Source organism: Melanostigma gelatinosum (assembly GCF_949748355.1).
Source record: "Melanostigma gelatinosum genome assembly, chromosome: 19".
Taxonomy (NCBI): domain Eukaryota; kingdom Metazoa; phylum Chordata; class Actinopteri; order Perciformes; family Zoarcidae; genus Melanostigma; species Melanostigma gelatinosum.
The window spans coordinates 1,142,244-1,157,764 of record NC_136652.1 but is presented as its reverse complement, the minus strand read 5'-3'; the positions used below and the strand labels follow the sequence as shown (position 1 = coordinate 1,157,764).

The 15,521-nt window shown below is 43.3% G+C and overlaps 1 protein-coding gene across 2 annotated transcripts in view; it reads left to right on the top strand.

The window, feature by feature from the left end:
* Positions 1-15,521, top strand: part of ccdc85cb (coiled-coil domain containing 85C, b) — a 53,097-nt gene that overhangs the window by 24,230 nt on the left and 13,346 nt on the right. For both annotated transcript variants that reach the window (XM_079291323.1, XM_079291322.1), the window contains exon 2: positions 14,316-14,395. In XM_079291323.1, coding sequence (XP_079147449.1) covers positions 14,316-14,395 — 80 coding nt within the window. The remainder of the gene's footprint in view (positions 1-14,315; positions 14,396-15,521) is intronic.

Sequence of the window (15,521 nt, the reverse complement as noted above, 5' to 3'; positions counted from 1 at the left end):
AGCTGCGGTGGTCGTGAATGCTAAAACTCATGGGAGGAGTTCGGGGAGACCATGGAGAAGGACTTTTGGTTGGCCTCAAGGAGGTTCTGGCAAACCATCCGACTGCTCAGGAAGGGAAAGCAGGGCTTATCCCAGGCTGTTCTCAGCAGGGGGGGGGGAAACTGCTGACCCGGATGGGGGACATCATCGGGCAGTGGAAAGAGCACTTTGAGGAACTCCTAAACCCGACCAACATGTCCTCTGCAGAGGAGGCAGCGCCTGAGGACCTAGGGGAAGGCTCACCCATATCCCTGGCAGAGGCCACTGAGGTAGTTAAAAAGCTCCTTGGTGGCACGGCGCCGGGGGTGGATGAGATCCGCCCTGAGATGCTGAAAGCGCTGGACATGGTTGGGCTGTCCTGGCTGACACGCCTCTTCAATCTCGCATGGGGGTCGGGATCAGTGCCCTTGGACTGGCAGACCGGGGTGGTGGTTCCCATCTTCAAAAAGGGGGACCGGAGAGTGCCCTCGAATTACCGGGGTATCGCACTACTCAGCCTCCCGGGGAAGGCTTATGCCAGGGTGCTGGAAAGGAGGCTCCGACCGTTTGTCGAACCTCCGATCCAAGAGGAGCAATGCGGATTCCGTCCTGGCCGTGGAACAGTGGACCAGCTCTTTACCCTCGCAAGACTACTGGAAGGGTTCTGGGAGTTTGCCCAACCAGTCTACATGTGCTTTGTGGACTTGGAGAAGGCTTTCGATCAGGGGTTCTTGTGGGGGGTGCTGCGGGAGTACGGGGTGCCGGACCCATTACAACAGGCAATCCGTTCTCTATGACTGCAGTAGGAGCTGTGTCCGCATTCTCGGTAATAAGTCAGACACGTTCCCAGTGGGTGGTGGCCTACGCCAGGGCTGCCCTTTGTCACCGGTCCTGTTCGTGACTTTGACGGACAGGATATATAGGCGCAGCCTGGGGGCGGAGAACGTCAGTTTCGGGGGTCTCGGGATCGCCTCTCTGCTGTTTGCAGATGATGTGGTCCTGTTAGCCTCCTCGGATCATTACCTCCAGCATGGGAGGGGCGGTTTGCAGCCGAGTGTGAAGCACTTCCAAATCTGAGGCCATGGTGCTCTGCCGGAAACCGGTGGATTGCTCCCTCCAGGTGGGGACGGAGTGCCTACCTCAAGCGAAGGAGTTAAAGTATCTCGGGGTCTTGTTCACGAGTGAGGGTAAGATGGAGCGGGAGATCGACAGGCGGATCGGTGCGGCTGCAGCAGTAAAGCAGGCGTTGCACCGGACCGTCTTGGTGAAGAGGGAGCTGAGACGGAAGGCAAAGCTCTCAATGGCTCTCTCTGGCTCCCATCCTACTTTTTAAGACTCTAGGAACCACAAGTAACCCTGAATTAATGGATCGCAGCTCTCTAGTAGGGCAGTATGGTACTATAAGCTCTTTAAGATATGATGGAGCCTGAACAATTCGGGCTTTGTAGGGAAGTAAAAGGATTTAAAATTATATTCTAGATTTTACAGGGAGCCAGTGCAGAGAAGCTAATACAGGAGTAATATGATCTCTCCTCTTAGTTCTTGTTAGTACACGAGCTGCAGCATTCTGGATCAACTGGAGAGATTTAAGAGACTTATTAGAGCAGCCTGAAAATAAGGAATTGCAGTAATCTAGTCTAGAGGTAACAAATGCATGAACTAATTTCTCTGCATCGCTTTGAGATGGGATGTGCCTGATTTTTGAAATATTACGTAGGTGAAAAAAGGCAGTCCTAGAAATAAGTTTTATCTGAGAGTTGAAAGACAAATCCTGATCAAAGGTAACTCCAAGATTCTTGACGGTGCTGCTGGATGCCAGCGCAATGCCATCTAGAGAAACTATATCATCAGATAACTGATTTCGGAGGTGTTCTGGTCCTAAACTTCAGTTTTGTCTGAGTTTAACATCAGGAAGTTGCAGGTCATCCAGGTTTTTATGTCCTTAAGACACGCTTGCAGTTTAGCAAGCTGGTTGGTTTCGTCTCGTTTGATCGATATATATAATTGAGTATCATCTGCATAACAATGAAAGGTTATAGAGTGTCTTCTGATAATATTGCCTGAAGGAAGCATATATAAGGTGAACAAGATTGGTCCAAGCACAGAACCTTGTGGAACTCCATAACTGACATTGGTCTTCATCGATGCTTCATCATTTACATAAACAAACTGAGATCGATCCGATAGATAGGATCCAAACCAGTTCAGTGCGGTTCCTTTGATGCCAATATAATGTTCCAGTCTCTGCAACAGGATGTAGTGGTCTATAGTGTCAAACGCAGCACTAAGGTCTAACAGGACAAGAACAGAGACGAGTCCTCTGTCTGATGCGATTTGAAGGTCATTAGTTATTTTTACCAGAGCTGTCTCTGTGCTATGATGCTTTCTAAATCCTGACTGAAAATCCTCAAATAAACTATTGTTAGACAGAAAGTCACACAACTGATTTGCAACTGCTTTCTCAAGGATCTTAGAGAGGAAGGGAAGGTTAGAGATTGGTCTATAGTTGGCCAACACCTCTGGATCCAGAGTGGGCTTCTTAAGAAGAGGTTTAATCACAGCTACTTTAAAGGACTGTGGTACATGACCTGTTACTAAAGACAGGTTGATGATATCTAATAAAGTTGTGCTAATTAATGGTAGCACTTCTTTAAGCAGCCTAGTCGGTATAGGGTCTAAGAGACAGGTGGAAGGTTTAGACATAAAAATTGTTGAAGTCAGTTTGTCAAGGTCAATGGGAGTAAAGCCATCTAAACATATATCAGGGTTTACAGCTGTTTCTAAGGTTACTCTATTTGTGGAAAGATCGGTCGAGGGCAGGAGATTATTAATGTTCTTATCATTAAAGAAGTTCATGAAGTCATTGCTACTGAGGTCTATAGGGATACTCGGCACAACAGAGCTGTGACTCTGTCAGCCTGGCTACAGTGCTGAAGAGGAACCTGGGGTTGTTCTTGTTTTTCTCTATTAACGATGAGTAATAAGCTGCTCTGGCATTACGGAGGGCCTTCTTATATGTCTTAAGACTGTCTCGCCAGAGTAACCGAGATTCTTCCAAGTTAGTGGAACGCCATGTTCTTTCAAGTTTTCGCGATGTTTGCTTTAATTTGCGGGTTTCAGGGTTATACCATGGAGCGAATCTCCTTTGTTTTACCAACTTCTTTTTTAAAGGAGCAATAGAGTCTAGTGTCCTCAGTGAGCTTGTAGCACTGTCGACAAGATGATCAATCTGGGTAGGACTAAAGTTAGCACAGGAGTCCTCTGTCATATTGAAGCATGGTATCGAGTTAAATACAGACGGAATCGCTTCTTTAAATTGAGCTACGGCACCATCAGATAGACATCTAGTGTAGTAACTCTTGCTTAACGGTGTACACTCCGTTAGTAAGAATTCAAAGGTTATTAGATAATGGTCCGATAGAAGAGGGTTCTGTGGATAGACTATTACATCTTCTATGTTAATGCCATAAGTCAGAACCAGGTCGAGACTGTGGTTAAAACAGTGAGTGGGTTTCTGTACATTCTGACAGAAACCAATCGAAGGCTATTGTTCTCGACATCCACATGAATATTAAAGTCACCTACAATAATTACTTTATCTGTTTTAAGGACTAGACTTGATAAAAACTGAAAAAATTCCGATAACAATTCCGAATACGGACCTGGGGCCCGGTACACTATAACAAATATAACTGGCTGTATTGTTTTCCAGGTTGGGTGTGAAAGACTAAGAACCAAGCTTTCAAATGAGTTATGGTCTAGTTTAGGTTCAGGATTTAATAATAGGCTAGAGTTAAAGATGGTTGCTACTCCACCTCCTCGGCCGGTGCCTCGAGGAATGTGAGTATTGATATGACTTGGAGGAGTTGATTCATTTAGGCTGACATATTCATCATTACTCAGCCATGTTTCAGTAAGACAAAATAAATCAATATGATTATCTGATATTAGCTCATTTACTAGTAGAGCTTTAGATGACAAAGATCTGATATTTAAGAGTCCACATTTAATTATCCTATTTTGTTGTACTGTTGCGGTAGTTTTAACTTGGATTAAGTTATTTTGTTTAACTCCTCGATCGTTTATTTTTGATTTAATTAATTTAAGTGGCCGTGGGGCAGACACAGTCTCTATGTGGTTTTGCGTGAGTAACTGCTCTAATGGAAGCTCAGAGGAGTGTGTAGGACTGCAACTCTGCTTCCTGGTCTGATCTCTGGGTTGTCATGCACCAGGTCCATACAGAAACTGGGTCAGATTTGCAGAGATGAGATCTGCTCCATCCAAAGTGGGATGAATGCCGTCCCTCCTAAGCAAACCAGGTTTTCCCCAGAAAGTGTCCCAGTTATCTACGAAGCCGACATTGTTTGCTGGGCACCACCAAGACAGCCAGCGGTGAAATGATGACATGCAGCTAAACATTTCATCATTGGTCAGATTCGGGAGGGGGCCAGAGAAAACTACGGGTCCGACATGGCTTTTGCGTATGTACACACAGAATGAGCTGGAACATGTTGCCGGTGAGAGGGAAGTCTGGGTCAGCCTGCTTGGCCTGCTGCCATCGCGACCCGACCCCTGATAAGCGGAGGAAAATGGATGGATGGACGGGCAAACCCTATAGTAAGCACAGCCTTTATACATGATGACGTTAACATGTTTTTATATTATACTCTACCTGACAGTAGAGTAAGCCACTATAAACCTATATAAAAACAGTCAAGGAAATACCGTGATATACCATGAAACAAATCTTTGGTCATACCACCCAGCACTACTTCATCAGCTTCCCTCTGTTTTATCTCGATAGATTTACTGTATGTATGGAAATATGAGAGGAAATGAGGTTCAGCCCGGAGCAGGAAACCCCTCTGGACAAATGGAGAATGTTTTTGATTGTCATAATATAGTAGGACTGGTGAAGGATCTCTACGATACCTCCTCATTTCACACGAGAACCTCAATAAGGTGTCAGCTTGCTGGAGGGAGATCGCCTGAAAGTTCCCTGCTTGCTGTTGGCTGTATCGCATGTCATTTCCAGTAAATGTCACGTTGTAAAATGTAACGCCTGATGTTAGGACTCGGTGTCTCTCTGTGGCTCTGTGTTCTCTTCCATCTGTTGAATCATTCCTAGTTCAGCTTGACCTAACGTTACATATCATTTCTTTAATTAATGAAAGTGACGTGTGACTCCCGTCATGCAGCTAATATTCATACAGATTTGAATATCAGTTTTTTGCCAATTTTAATATATATTAGAATTAAAAACATTCTTTGACAGCCCTTCCTGAGAGAGCTGGTCCATAACTTAAATGTTATTTTCACGACAGGAACTTTGCCACAGGAACTCAGTAACTTTAGTTTAAGGCTGCAACTGGCGATTATTTTCTAGATAGATTTATTGTGCTGTTTATTTATTATTACTGCCAGTCAACAGTCTTATGGCACACTGGCATGAAACATAATGTACTAAATATTTCAGTGTCTAAAATCTCCTCAAGGCAAAATCTCTTAGCAGTTCTGTATTTGACACAAATGATTTCTCATATGCTCTGTTACTTCAGGAAAGTGCGTTCAGTGCTGAGTTACATCCCAACTGAGCTGTCCCGTTCCTTCTCCTGCTTGGCCTGGCTGTTGACAAGCAGCAAATGATTAAAAAGCTGGTTTCATTTGGTCACTGTTTAAGAGTTGTTGATGCACTTTAGTCGTCCTTTTAAAGTGTTTGGCACTTTAACTTTCACACTTTCACACTAGTCACTCTCTTCAAGCATGAAGTCAAACTGTGCTGTTGTCTCACACACACACACACACACACACACACACACACACCAGAGAGTGCGTGGGGAGGAGTTCTTTCTCCCTTAGAGCGGGTGCCATGTCTTGTCAGATGGGGTTAGCTCTCCGCCAGCTGATGAGCCAGTAGAGCATTTGAAGCCCTTCCAGGGGCCGTGGTTTACGTGGTTGGGTTGCCAGGTTCTGCCATCCCCCTCAATAATGCAGCATGGGTGACCACTTAACTTGTCTCTGTTCCTCTGGTCAGTGTGCCCTGGCTATGACTGAGTTCTGGGCAGCCAAGCAGGGACTGAGAACACACATCGACACGCATTGGCTTAGCACATGCATGCATACACACACACACATGCAGTTCATATAGATACACAAGGGTTGCATGTACAGATGCGCGCAGGACCAACAGACATGCGATACATAACATAAACCTATGATAAAGGCACGCATCTTCCAAGACAGCGTTATATTTCCCAAGCTCATTGGTTCGTCCTCATCCTCTGTGTAACAGTATTCTCTTGTAAAAGTGAATACTGTTACACAGTCAGGTTTTCTTAAATGGAAACATTAGAAAGTCAGCTAAAGATGTCATTTTCAACCAACTCCCAAAGTTGACATTATTTCGCTAGCTACAGCTCATAAAATATGCTAACTGCTATCATTTCATCCGACAGAATGGAAGGCTGCTGGATACCAACGAGAGGTCTGCATCACTGTAAATGAATCAGAATCAGAATCGGAACCATTTATTGCCATGGTATGTTGAACATACAAGGAATTTGACATGACGGGAGGTGCATAACATTTAACAACAATCAATGTATCATCTTTGGCTCAGCGTAGTTTTGATAGGCAGTTTTTGCTATTATAACATTTTATATAGGAAACAATCTCCAAAAAAAAAGTAAAAGATGATTCAATAAGTAAAAAAGCTGTTAGTTGCAGGCCTAATGCAACTCCTCCTTCCTGTCCTGCTCACCAATGTTGTGACCCACAGCAGTGGTGCCTCTCCGTCTTTGTTTCATTTTCTCTCTTCACATTGTCTTTCTCTCACTTTATTTCCCCGTTAATTTTTTTAAGTGGGCCTCAGTCAAAATCCGATTTTTCAAGAGGTTTTGGAAGTTGCTGGTTAATGGAGTTGTTTTTGTGTGATAAATGAGACGTTCTGTAGCCAGCGAGGTCAGATTTCATTCACTGTACTTTGACTTTGGGTGTTGGTGCAGAGAAAGGAGAGAGAGACTGTTGGACTGTTTGTGCTCTTTCTTCCACATCTTGAGGTAATTGACCCAACCTCCTGCCTTGAGCACACACAGTCATTCACATACAGTGTAATCATCACAGATGGATTTAAAATTCCCCTTTTCCACACACCCCTCACATTTCTCTCCATCCCACATACACACACACAGTCAGCTTAGACAACCATGCAACCCACATGAATTCCTTATCTTACAAATGCTGCACATGAGCACGCATTCATTCTTCAAACACACACACAGACGCATCGCTGAGAGAATATCCATGTCTCTGTGCTAAAACACTGCGATACAGCTGTGAATAAGAGATGAAAGCCGGAGCTGAGCCAGGAATAATAAAAGCAGAGTGATTTCAATGCACTGCAGGCTTCCGTGGGCCATGGGATCTGACTGGAAAACATAAGAGAAGCCTGGTCCTTTTAACCATACAATTATACCAAAGCTACTTTGATGTTGCAAAGGCCGTCGAGTCAACAGCACAGAGGCTGGTTTTGCTCTTATTATAACATTCCTGTCAGTCTCATCTAAATGTCCAGTGTGCATTTGTACATGTGTGCTCTAATTTTAACAATAGCAATCCTAATGTTCACAGCACCCCTGTACCAGCATGCTACATGCTTTTCTGCCTGTACTTCCCAATTTGTTGCTGAAGGAGTGACCTGCATTGACCTCCAATAAACTCCTCCACTGCCCCGCACCAGAGGACACAGTTACAGGAAAGGCCAACTAGAAATGGAGGGAAGGGAGGAGGAAGAGACTGCTGTTGGAACTATCCCAGAACATTTAGTCGGCTATATTATCCAAAATCACACTGAAAGGACCATACCTCAAGTTTCAGCTGTTTCATTCATTCTGAAGACCTTCATCTTTAAAAATGTCTCACAAAAACAATCTCAATCTCCTAAACCAGCTGGGCATCGTAGTTTTCTTCAACCGTTACTCAAACAGGACTAAATAGTGCGTTTGTTGGGGACTATTTTCCGCTGCAGATTGGATGCACTGGGGCGTGTTAACAGCAGGACGGTACATGTTGGATCAATTCAAATGAAACTACAGTGCCCATGGTCATGGTCATGCAGGAGCATGTTACACAGGAGCAGTGTGGCTCATTGATGTATTTTTAATAGTTTTTGAAAAACAAGGTCTATGGCACAGAATAATAAGATATCAGGCTTTGAACTTTTCATGGGATTTGTTGACAACAACAAAAATATAGAATACCACCAGATTTGTCTTTTAAGTCTGTTGGCAGGTTGAGTTGTGTATTCCATCACAGTGAACATTAAGTCGCTGTTTGTAAGATTATTTGATTCAATGTGGAGTTAAACCACATTAGCAATAATGAGGAACGAAAAGGAATCTAGACTTGATGTTCACTGTTGGGATTATTACATAGTTTAAGTAAGAGTCTGCTGCTGTTCATATCATGGGGGGATGAATAGAAACCAATGTTTGCCTGGACAACACCTGATGAAGAACTGTGTGATGCATTTGAATGCTCTGGGGAAAAAGCTAGCGGGCACTTAGTTGGGATTTTGTCAAACTATTCCAGAGGCCAAGAATAGACTTTCATGCTTGATGCAGATCTTATGATACTGTGGTTGCTTCTTTTCTGTCTACATCAACAACACAATACTGTCATGAAGTTTTAGATCTGCAGTTGTTTTTATTTGGATTTTGGATTGAAAATGGACCCTTTACTAAGTCCAGCCCTCGAACGACAGTTAGCCAATCATAGCGTAGCATCGGCCAGCTGTAAACAAAGCCCGACTATCTGGCTTGTCTCCGTAGACTCTAAGGCTTCGAGTCTAAGCATAGTGTCAGACAGACTTCAGGCTGCTTCAGTGCATTTGGAGCTCGTCCTGGTTAAACCTTGTGTGATAGTGATACTCGTTACCCGGAGAGGTTGTTACGTTTCTATGTGGAGCTAACATTAGCAGAGTATGTTTGCATATCATTAACTAGCATTAGCACTACGCTAAGCTAGCTAGTGAAGCTATACTGCTTTTATCTTTATCTTTTTAAACTGTTTTCACTGTTGAATCAGTTTAACATCCTTGGTATAGCCTTCTAATATGTATTTTAGACCTTCTGTCTGCTTGTCTCTGAAATCGCCTTTTGGTTTTTACAAATATTAGTTGATAATTATTTCAGTTAGTGACAGTGTGGGCTCCATGGTATAGCTCTGTGGTTAGCAGTGGGGTGGGACACAAGGTTGGGCTTCAATCCAAGGGACCATAAAACTATCTGAAAAACATGCAAACAATGTAATGCTGAGTAGCTGTGGCATGATGAAGAGGCAGAATGAGCTGTAGCAGACAGATAGGGACACAAAGTAGAAGCAGTGGAGGTCATGACGTTTAGAGGACTGCACCAAGTATTGTGATAGCCTGGCTTCCTGTTTAACGTATCAGGTGAAAGTAATAAGAAAAGAATCTTCTTGAAAAGCTAAGCTGACCAATGTCTCTAAAACAGCTGTACACTTTTTAATAGCAGGAAAGAAGCACAATGGACAGAAGTGAAAGCAGAGGGATGTGATCAAACAGAAAGAGGGAGAAACTGGGAGTGGAGCAGAGTTAAGGAGGGAGTGGCTGCTGGAAGTGGGTCACAGTGGCACTGACGTGATACAAAAGGACATGCAGAGAGGGGGACGGCATCGCGCCACTGTCTGCGTCACCTTTTGTCCTGCGCACACACACACACACACACACACACACACACACACACACACACACACACACGCACGCTCTCACATAAAGATACATCTGCTCAATTCAGTGGGTAAGCAACACTTACAAAAATAGCTTACTTGAGCTTTGTATAGAAGAGGTTCCTCTGTCTGTCTGTCTGTCTGTCTCTGTCTCTGTCTCTGTGTCTCTTTCTTTCTCTCTCTGTCTCTCTCTCTCTCTCTCTCTCTGCATTGTGTACTGCTTAGCTTAATACTTTTTACATTCCTACCTCACATCACCTCGTACTCACTGTATCAACTCTTACAATCACATTCATGTTATGCATAAGTCATAACTGCCTCTCCCTGGGTACTTGTTGTGTACAAAAGAGTAGATGCTGAGCTGAGTTTTGATTGGCTCGGCTATGCGGTCCCTGCATGATCAGCAGCATTTCCTCCAGCCTCGTGGAGGAGGGGTCTGGAGCAATGTTCCCTCTAAGCTGCGCGCTTGAGCAATCGCGCACTGCTCGCACATTCTCAGCGCACAAGAAAATCTATGCAGCGCATAAAATAAAATTCAACATAAACGTATTAATTAATATCTAATATTAGTCCTAATCTTATCTAATCAATTAAACCAATAATAATAATAATAATAATAATTTTGTTTTCTGTACTATTTTGCAACGTAACTCAGTGAGTGACAGGTGTCCAGCCAATGATACGATTCGGTTCACTTACGCTACGCAGCCAATCATAGCATTGACACTATTGCCCTGCCCATTCGCGCTGCAGGTTAGCTAGCTAACAACAGTGCGGCGGAGTTACGAGACGCAAATGCTAACCCCTTATCATGGCGAAACGAACGGGCAGCGACACATCCACTCACCAAGCCATTGGAAAAAAGAAATGTGGTTCTTTTAAGATGGAATGGCTGTCGGAGTATGTTCAAATAGAAGAACAAGCGGTGAAACTGGGTGAGATTTTTTCTTTTTCGAGTGAGAAGGGTCTACTCTGCAAAACATGCAGCGAAGCAGACGAAGCCATCAACCTGGACAAAGTGTACAACCATTGGAGAAGTGAGAAGGACAGACGTGAAAAATAAGGTAAAATTTAAGTCAGATTTGTGCATATTCTCGTGACATTTATTAAGATTTTTTACTTATGGATATTAATCATTAAATTATGTTACTACTAGATCATTTATGGGTAGTAGAAATGATAATAAAAAACTGAGTAATTACATATTTTACAGACAGAGTTACAGGAATTTACACTGTATCACAAGCTACAGCACACGTCATTGTGCAAAATGTGAATGTTTTAATGTGAACAAAATGTTATGTCTGAAAGGTGTATATGTATCATTTCTTCCAGAACAGGACCCTCACACAGGCCACAACAGGACCTCACACAGGCCAAAGCAAGACTCTTCCCATGGCCAAGCAGGACTCTCACATAAAACATACTACACATCTCATGAACAACAAGATTTTTGTCTTTTTCCTTTAAAGTTTGTCAAATCACTTATATTAAAAGTAAACTAGTGAAAATTGCTGCTGTAATTTGATTCTTTTAATAAGCCATGTAACTTGCTATGATCCAAGGTTTTGAACAGGTGTGATACTGGTGTGTGGCCACAGCGTGCACATCTGATGTTGCTCACAGTGGTCCTCAGTGTGCTCAGGGAGCTTGTGTGTATGCCCAGACACATGAAAAATTAGAGGGAACATTGGTCTGGAGTGTATGTAATGCCAGAGGGATGGAGGGGATAAAAAGATGGAGGAGTTGCACTTTAATTGCCTGACCCTTCTCCCACCAGGAGGACTGTCTGGAGCCTCTTGATCATGTCATGTGTGATGCTCTGATGTGCCATACAGGGCCACGCTAAATCTCAAAGGCTTGGAGTGAGATTTTGACTACTCGTTACAGTGGAATTCCTCACTTTAGGCTCTCTAGTCAAATAGAGTACGTCTGAGCAATTCATCAATATTTATATTTGATTGTTTGTCTTAGTTTTTGGTTAATTTGTTCTAAGGAGATGGAAATAAGCCTGACAGACTCGGATGACTTTTGAGTTTATTGGATTACTGATGGTGAGATCTCAATCTCTGTAAATAGTCTAAATATAAACACCACTGGGAAACAAAGTCATGAGAATTCATTTGCCGTCCTCCCCCTCTCCCGTCTCTCTTTGTTGTTTGAGTGTGCTGGTGGAGACTGAAGGATGAGGAACCTTCATCCTAATCGGCTTGAGATCTGGCTGCAGGTCAGGCTAACAGATGAATCCAGATTAGAGGGGTCACAAGGCAGGAAGAGGGGATTACCAGCTCTGGCCACTGCAGCCTCCTCCTCTAGCTGTCCAACCGTCGTCTTACCAGCCAACTGACAGCACTGTCTGCTCTGCGCTGGTCAACGGGTTGGACATAGACAGGCCTGCAGGCCCTGCTAGGGCTGTAGCATTCACCCCCATTTACTCCGTCTTTGGAAAAGGATCAGTTTTGTACGTTTGAAACAATGTTGGATTTGACTTTTACTTTGTGCATACATTGATGAATTTCTGTAACTTAATCTAAAACAGACACTGGTTTCACATTAGTACACGGCATGTTTAGGGTTTTTTTAACGTTTAAATGCACACGAGAAGTTACGAGGAACGTTCTTGTAAAAGCAGCTGGTCAGTAATCAGATTTGAATTGTGTTAATGCTACGGAGCATTTGGGCTGATGCTGAAGTGGACAGGACAGGCTTGGTACTGAGAGAGCACACAGTGTCCGGCTGTGGAAACGTACGCGTTTATTTGCCATCTCTGGTATAAGTCAGACTTTATGTCTTTGGAAAGCAAGTTAAGCAGATGTGTGCATTTCATTGCAAATCTACAGATTCCAGGCTGCCAGTGTTTTTTGAATGTTGTATGTTTGCAGAACAGCGCCCCCTGGTTGCAAAGTGCAGATAAACTAGGTTACATGAATCACACGGTCTGGTTCGACGTGTTCGGGTGAGTTACAGACAAACTGAGGTCAAAGGTACCTCAGTCATGCAACAAGCTGTGATGTTTGTGTGTACAGTACCCTGCAGCGGTGGCTTCTCCTCTGCATCAGCCCAGCATACTCATAAGCAACCTCTCCATCAGCCGCTCCACTCTCTGTCTCTCTGTACTTCCACTTATAAAACAAAAGAAAACAAAGCGGCGTGTGCAGCGGTCTGTTCCCCACTAGCTGCAGAGTGCGGCTTTGATCCCACTGTAAATTAAACATGCCTTTTGAGATAACAGGCTCTCTGCCACCTACTGAGTCAAACAGCTCCTCCACGCTTCACACAGCTCCTGTCCCTGGGTTGAACTCAGAGTTGATTCATGTTGACGCAGCAATAACAGCTGAGGGAATCTCTCTGGGGCAATTAGGCCACAGTTGCATTGTTTGTGAGGTGTATAGAGACAGTTTGGCAACAAATCTCAAATATGGCATTGATGTGTTTTTGCAGATGAATGAGTGGCGCAGGAGAATGTGGGCCGAACTGTGAAATGGCCCCAGTCAAGTATGAGGTCAGAAGTTAGGTCAAGCACTGCTAATGTGGGTGGAAAAAATCGGTGCTTGACCCTTGACATCAGGCTACGACTAGTTTTTAGAGCACATGAGGGCTTTGTACAAGGTACTATACATGGGGATGGATTTACAGAGTAATGCTAATACTCTAACAGTATTTACTAAAAGCTACATTTAGGGCTCAATGATTCATGTGATGATTTGCAGCTTTTCCCTGTTTTGTTTGATTGTAAATTGATTATCTTTTCTTTTTTTTTTGGCTCAACATATTAAATTTAACGATTTTGAATGAATTTAACATTTTTTAGGCTAAAACAATGATTAGCAGCACAGATCATCGACAGATTGATTAGTATCTAAAGTAGCTGTAAGTGGCAGTGCTAGAATTATTCCTCTAACTTTATAACTTTATACTCTTTCTCATCAGCCTCAGCTGTACTTTGTGTTTAGTGCTAATGAGCACATGTAAAGGTGGTAATACGCTAAACTAAAATGGTGAATGTGATTGAGATTAAAACTTCTAAACAGGAATGTGAGCGTTGTCATTGTGTACATGTTGCATGCTGAGCATTTAGCTCAAAGCACTGCTGTACCTAAGAAGCCTTATTCACAGACTCAAATCATCCATTAGTTAGTTGTGAAGCGACACAATTTCATCTTCACCTTCATTATTAAAAGTAATGATAAAATGATTATCAGGGCATCTCATCCACCTGCTGATACTCACTGAGACTAGACGTGGAAACACATAGTCCAGTATGCTAATTCCTTACAAGCAGCAAATTCAGACCTCTGCGAGTTGTTGAGTTGTAAAATAATGATTGTAGTCGAGATAGTTTCACATTAAGAGATCATTGCTCCATCACAAGACGGGTATTGCACATATTTTAGACTTTGACCCCGATGTGAAAGTTCCCATTCCGAGAATGAATTTCCTTCTTTCCTCTTCCAGCTCTATGGGGTCCTTTAGCTCCAGTGGTCGTGTCTGCCTTTGAGCTCTTTGAAATGCTAATCGCTTCTCCTCTTTTCTTCTCTTCTGTGCTCTAGATTCCTCCTCCAACTACATCAGGCAGCTGGAGACTAAAGTTCAGATCCTCGAGGATGATAACAATAAGCTTCTCTCACAGGTGAGGTACACACATACAGATACTATGTATGCTGCTGCATATCAACCCAGTACTATTTGAACTTATACGCTCACCAAACACCTCTTGTGCAACTATCCGACTCACCCGAACCCTGTGATAGGCAGCTGTGATGCGATAGAAGTGGTTGCCTGATGCCTCTGTGAAGCCAGCCCCTCACAACAGCCTGCCTGTTGGTTGGTGAATATGATTATCCATGTTTAATTCATAGCGAGTCAGTCGGCTTCAGTCGTGAGCATGATGTTAGCCCCTGAGGCGAACTGTGGGAGCGGAGGAGAGATGAGAGGAGGAAAAAGGAGAGGAAAGAGGCATTAAGTGACAGTGACAGAGTAAAGCATTTCTCCCAACGTTGACCTGGCTCTGACTCCTCCCAAATGTGGAGGATGGAGGGCTGAGTGAGTGGATTACCGGCCTGGTTCACAGGGGGTTCACATGTCAGTCTGCGGAGGTGTGTGTTACATACACACAACCACTTTAGGTAGACACATGGTGAAATTGATAACTGACACACATTAATTGGTCCTGTTTGTGGAACATGGCTCATTAATTGTAGTTAAAAACTCTTAAACCCAACAGCTTGAGATCTCTTTCATATATCATTTGTTATCTTTCAGTTTCATGATGTGATTCAGTTAATTTGAATGTAGGTAGGCCTGCAGACAGTCGAGTTGGAAACAAAGCCTTGATTCTTTAAAAGAGTGATTTCTGTTTCACCAATTATCTCCCAGCAGATTCATGTGTCGGCAGAGAGTGTGGGCAGGGATCACTGAAATGAAGCCTCAATGGTCCTCATCATTAGCCCTTAAGTGCTACAATTAGGTGCTACACATTGTCTCACAGCAGGCAGGACATATAATTTGACCCTGCTTAGTACCGGTAGTCGACTAATAGTCCTTGTTCACTTTTGAAGTGATGATGTCTTTTCTATTTCTTTGCTTTCGATTTGGGGTTGGGATCAGTACATTCTTGCATGAATATAACTTAAAATAGAATGTAATAGAATCCCACTTTAATGGAGTTAAGTTGTGACTGATAAAACAAAAAATGAAAATGGGGAGTCACCATGACACAACTGAACTTTGCCATTCTTCAGAATACTCCTATAAAG